This window comes from Habropoda laboriosa, unplaced genomic scaffold, assembly GCF_001263275.1.
Source record: "Habropoda laboriosa isolate 0110345459 unplaced genomic scaffold, ASM126327v1 scaffold65, whole genome shotgun sequence".
Classification (NCBI taxonomy): Eukaryota; Metazoa; Arthropoda; class Insecta; order Hymenoptera; family Apidae; genus Habropoda; species Habropoda laboriosa.
Window position 1 is genome coordinate 3,100,599 of NW_017100254.1, and position 6,294 is coordinate 3,106,892.

Here is a 6,294-nt window from a genome sequence, read left to right on the forward strand (position 1 = left end):
TATATAAGAACTATCAAGAAAAAACTACGAACACAAATCGCACAAAAAAAGAATATAATATCCACTATCTGCTGGAAAAAATGAACAGTATATATAAAATTCCTTGATTCCATGTAATTTAACACGTTCACTTCAATCGGGGAATTCAATCATCTTCTCCTTTTCTCTTCAAATAATCGTGGTTTTGCGAGTTTCATTATTCATTCATTCATTATTATGGTTGCTGATTGATTTGCTTCTTATTCTTACCGTACCTTAAGTTAGTGTGTTAAACGTTAGATCTACATCGTATCTATTATCATTATACATAGTATCGTACGTAATGGTATGGACTCTGTATGTCGGACGCAGGGCAGTTCCTAGGTATTCGACTCCGTAAGCGAATGACCACCACTAAAGAGGCATTTTTTAAGGGAGCCTTTCGCATGCGCTTAGTATTCGCTTTAGTACGCTTTTAGTACCTCGGTGGCATCGCGTCTGCCGGACCTGGGAAGCTAAAAGGTCAAAAAATGAAAAATCGCAGTATTAATTTCTTCATCGCCTTGCGGCGCAACAAACTGGAAAGTATAAGATGTAACACTGGTATGCGCGAATACGTTATAGATTGGAAATTCCTTCTTTCTTCCACGCGACGCGACAACACAGTGTAGCGCCAACACAACACTGTCGCATTTCGATATCAACGTATTATGACATCACGTATGGATACACCTGACATCATCGGTCGGTTTTCTCCTCTTCTCATAAGCGCATATGTAACACACATTTGCCGAATAGGACAATACAACTTCCAGACCTGGGTAAAACATTTGTCAATTATTTATTTTCACATAACAAATACTTACATATGTCCCATCTATGCGCGACATTATTATCCGTCAAACGTATCCAAAAATTTTGTAATCATTCACACTTGATGGAAACAAATTATAAGATAAAAATATCTTCTGATAATTACGTATAATTTGTACGTGAGCACAAATTTAAAAAGAAATTTATTATCTGAATACTTTTTTTGTTCCGTTGATATATCTCTTTCCTCAATATTTAAGACAGAAAATACATTAAAACTTAAACAAAATGAAAAGAAATGATAATAAACATGTTAATGCAACGTACAATATTTTCAAGTGTAGAAATAAAGATTCCTATTGAGAGAATTAAGAACATGGCAAAGTTAGAGCTGTCGGTCAACCGTCCCGCCAATAAGTTAATTTCCTATAAAATGTTTTTCCATGAAAAATGTAAAAAATCTAGAGGATATGTTGATTATATTTATAAGTATGCCATTAGAAGCACTAAAATATATTCATTTCTTAAGAAAAAGTTGTTGTAATTCAAATTGTATTAATGCACGCTAAGAATATTTGCTAACCCCTAACAATTTACGCAGTTATACGTTTTAGAAATTATTATATAAAGAAAAAAAATATAAAAGCATCTATCTCGATTAAAAATTCCAATGATATTATTATGTAATAATTTCTTATTTAAACTTCTTTCTTTCTTTTAGTTTATATAGCGTTTAAAATGAAAGCTTTCGAAGCTTTTGTTAAAAATTAAAATACAATAAAACTACACACGCCCAGGTCTGATAAGTTGTCACATGTTTGAAGCTGTTTTATTATCACACGCAGGCGTTTCCCGCCATTGTCGCAAAAACGTATATCGGCGACAGTTTAAGTGTTCACGAATATTTTTGAACCACGTGTTCAAACGTTCGAAATTCGAATTGCTTAAAAATCATTGAAGGTTTTCTGTTACCTGCTTCAATATCACTTGCAATATTCTTGAAAAGAGACGCAATAATAGCAAGACAACGCAACGCAATTTTCATAAGCGATAAACCCGGACTCCCTTCTGTCACTATGTGTCACGAAACGTAATACGCATATATTTTTCGTAGTATTTTCGTAACATTTTCAAAAAGAATCAAACAGATGCGGTTTAATGACACGGAGAAACCGATGATATGCATCTTCGGAATACGTGTTGCTTAACGGCGCAGTGCATCTAAACGCATAACGGTTTATTTGCTAGCATCTATCGAACTATCGTTCGATTAGTCGCAAATATCTTGAATCACGTAGTCGCTGAATTCGCGTACTTTTACCGCAGAGTACACAAAAGAAGAGAGGTAGTAACGGATATAAATACTTTTCATTAAACAAGTACAAATGTTGCTTTTTACCCCTCTCTTTTTTAATTCACTCCTTTGAACAATAATATTATTGATATATTCTTTTAATATATCCGTCTCTTCTGATATATTCTTGCATAAAATAAGTAAAAAAATAACATGCGTTTACGTATTTTGAAAGTGAATTCTGTGAATTTTATTGATAAAAGCAAAGCAAGAAACAGTGACGGATCTATCTAGGAAGTGTCTTAAAATCCTTTTTTGTTTTTATATTTACTTCTTTATTTCTTTTAATTTCAAGATAATTACTAAAATTATTTCATTTTGTCTGCTTGTTCAATCGTTTTATCAATTCCTACTTACATATTTGTCTTGTGTTCCATTTTATCTTATTCCTACTTTAACCTTTATATAATAATAAGAAATCACAAATTTATTTAAAAGTGTGATTATCATTAACGTACGTAAACGTACAGAATTTCAAATTTTAGGTTATTTATAGTTTAATAATAAAATCTTAGTATGCAAACTGGTAAGAAACTGTTCTTCTTTTTTAGATTTTCAATCTTTTATATAAATGTCATTACTCTACTGTAATACTATTGAATTAAAGTATCATTCAATTTATAGATCAGAATTTTTTTAACCCTTTGTACTCCATTAATACCAGTGTAGAGGCATGTAATGTATATATATACATAACAAGTCCCAGAGATGTTGCCATAACGACGTATGTACTCCACAACACAAAATAAAAAAAATTAAGCTTGGTGCATTTATATTTCTGTATCTCAGAACTAGACTGATCCAAGTTTTATATTGTAATTTTACAATAGAACAAAAAAAAAACATCGGTCATCATACATAAAACAACATTATACTGGAAGATACAGATTTAATTCTTATTTATTATAAGAAATTAAATCAATAAAATGAATGAAAATTCAATTAAAAGCGTTTTTTGGTGGATAAGTTAGAATTTGGCAAAGTGATAATACGAAAATGTCTTGGTGTTTTTAGTTACTATATAAAGGTCTTGGAGTGCAAAGAGTTAGCGTTACTATTTAGCTTACAAATTAATATGTATATGTTACTATTCAAATAGAATATCCAACTACCTCTGTTCTCTTTTACACTCAAGACTAAAAAAGTTGCAAAACGATTTTCTGGTATTTTAACGACGATAGAAATCAATTTCGAGCTGTTGTCATGCACAAATACATACGCTTTCTACGATCAAGAAATATTTCCACCCTTGCGCTTAGTGTCACACCTTATACTTTTACAGAAAATATTTAACCTATTCCGATTCCGCATGAAAACGTAAGCACACTAAGATATATCATGTTCAATCAAACTGAATTACGTTGCGCAAAAAGAACGTGGTCGCCTGATTAACGAACGATCACTCGCATAAATTAACATCGTTCTTCAACGCTGTGTGATCAGTGTCACTTTGAAAAACGCATTGGTGTAAGAAGTGTTATATTTTTAATAATAATAATAATAACAATAAGACTTACCGTCCACCACCACGCGGGGGACCATATGCATCTGGTCTGTCGTACCCTTCAGTATAGCTAAAACAAAAATTAAAAAAAAAATTTAATTGTCCTGATTTCGAATTTTCCAAATAAAATTTAGAAAACGAAATAAACACTCGATGAAAATATATAAATGCTTCACATTCTAGTACTGAAATGAAATTGAAGTCTAATTTTAACTGTCACTCAATTATAAGAGTGATAGAATTTTTCGTGTAAACGAGAAGTGTTTCAGGCAGATAACTGCGTGAATGAAGAGATTAAGTCAAGATTCTAAAGTCATAGAAGAAAGAAAAGTGTTTGTACCGAGTGCGTGAGATGATATCAACAAAGGGTGAACGACCACCTAACGGTTTTGGAAACGTTTCTACGAATGATTGGACTGCATATGGAGAGAGAATAAAATAGGTGCTTACCCCAAAAAAACATAATTTAGATATCATACTCCTAAAATTTCTAATTAATAAATTTAGTTCAGTAGTCAAAACGATTATAAATACAATTTTGTAACTTTTTATATTATTTCGCACATCCGATCAATATGACCCGAAAACTACTTATGTAACAACCGATTTCTTTTTTTAAATTTTGAAACAATTTATTCCTAATAAATGTGAAATATTAAAACAATAAACACAAAATTTAAATACGTTGAATATTAAAAAGAAATATTTAAAAACATAGTACCTATGGAAACGTAATCTTCATTTCGGGTCATATAGACCCAAGGAGAACAGCAGGGTTAATCTAATTGTAGAATGCCGTTTGTATAAAATAGCTCTCTAGATAACATCAAAATTGATACCTAGTTAATAACATTTTAAATAATGACATGAATGAAATTTTTTACTTACCCTCCACCAACAGGTGGATATCCACCACTGGGAACAGCACTGCCAGGTCTTCTACTAAACATGTCTGCTTGTGGTCCAGGACCAGTACTGTAACTAGGTGCCCCAGTGCTGTAGCTGGGTCCAGTACTCATTGGCCTGTTAAATGGAGGCATATCATTAACAGGGGGACCATCCCTCCTGTCATAGGCCATCGAAGCTCCCTGACTTACCCCCCCGGGCCCACCCATCATATCCCCAGGCCCGCCCGGATAACCCCTGTCATACACAATTGGAATATGTTAACTTATTTTCACTCTATCCTGCATATTGCACCAAAATGTTGCTCAAGCATAATTAATTCAAGGTATAATGCACTTGCAAATTTTAAATTAGTATAAGCATTACAGGTTAGAATAAAAATAAAGTTTCAATTCATAATTGTTATGCTAAAACTTTTTAAAAACTCTGCAAGAGATATGTTTTTCTGCAGTGGACATTTTGCTTTATAATTTATTAGCGTTTACACAACGTTTTCAAATGTCCGAGATTTTTTCATAACACGTTTATTGCTGCAATATTTGAACTAAATCTGATCATTCAGCGCAAGACTAATGGATTTAATTTATGATCCAATAATGATAATACATTATTCAATTTCAACTAACTCATCTTTTTACGTACTTATAAAAGAATAAAATAAAAAATATATAGAGCTATTCAAAACGCATAAGATGGCCTCAATGTGCAAGAAAAAAGAAGGTATTTCCTAAGTTTTTATCTATGTTAGTTTAGTCTTCATTTGATATCAATGAATTCTTATTTGAAACACTTTCTCACTAAGTTATCTGAAATAACTCAAATATTGTGGTGACAGATTTGTAGACCATCTTGTACATGAATCATGTACTTGTAAAGAAAGTAATTATGTTTACACTTCATTAATAACTGTTAATTCAAAACTTTAATAATTCACTTACTATTTAGAATGACAAAATTATCTATTAAGATATATTAGTAAAAGAGTATTTGATAATGTATTAATAACACTAAATTATTAATGTTAAATAATAAAATTGAATCTAATGCTGAAAAGCAAATGAAATATATTACCAGTGACTTTCATCATATCCTACATCTGTGTACCCTGTTCCATACCCAGTAGTGGCAACCGCACCACCACCGTTTCTTATAGGTCCAGTTGCAGTGCGATCATAATCATTTCTAGCTGTATAATCAACTGTACGATTTGCACCAAAATTATCTGTACGTCCGTAATCCATTGGACCTGGTGCACCACGATTAAAATCTCCAGTCATTCCACCTCCAACTACTGTAAGATATATACATATTTATATTAGAACAATAGTATTTCTTATTTTTACCTAACTGAAAACCTATCTTATGATGTTATAAGATGGAAAGAGTTAATTAAGAATATTGCATAATCTTAGCTAGATAAAACATACTACCGCAATTACCATAATCTGTTCTAGCTCCAAAATCTGCAGCGCGGCTATAATCAGTTCGACCATAATCGGCTGTTCCAGTCGGTCCATATCCTCCAACAGCTCCAGTTGCCGGTCCATATCCTCCTCCCATTCCAGGTGCTGTAGATGTGTATCCCATTGCCGCACTTCCCACATTTTGACCATATGCTCCACGGTCAGTGTATCCAGTTCCAAAGTCTGCTCCACGTCCACTAAAGTCTCCAGCGCCACGATTGTAATCGGTGTACCCCGTTGCGACGCCACCTGCAGCAGATCCATCGTAACCAACG

At 32.7% G+C, this 6,294-nt stretch overlaps 1 protein-coding gene across 5 annotated transcripts in view; it reads right to left on the reverse strand.

Annotated features, from left to right (window-relative positions):
* The window catches only part of LOC108572365 (spidroin-2-like), a 9,796-nt gene that overhangs the window by 2,954 nt on the left and 548 nt on the right, over positions 1-6,294 (reverse strand). For 3 of the 5 annotated variants that reach the window (XM_017934596.1, XM_017934595.1, XM_017934593.1), the window contains exons 2-6: positions 5,996-6,268; positions 5,628-5,847; positions 4,539-4,793; positions 3,664-3,720; positions 163-494 (exon numbers count right to left, since the gene is read on the reverse strand). In XM_017934596.1, the coding sequence (XP_017790085.1) occupies positions 455-494; positions 3,664-3,720; positions 4,539-4,793; positions 5,628-5,847; positions 5,996-6,268 (845 nt within the window). In that variant the 3' untranslated portion in view covers positions 163-454. Of the gene's footprint in view, positions 1-162; positions 495-3,663; positions 3,721-4,538; positions 4,794-5,627; positions 5,848-5,995; positions 6,269-6,294 lie in introns of those variants that run through there. The other 2 variants (XM_017934597.1, XM_017934594.1) reach the window with 2 other exon arrangements.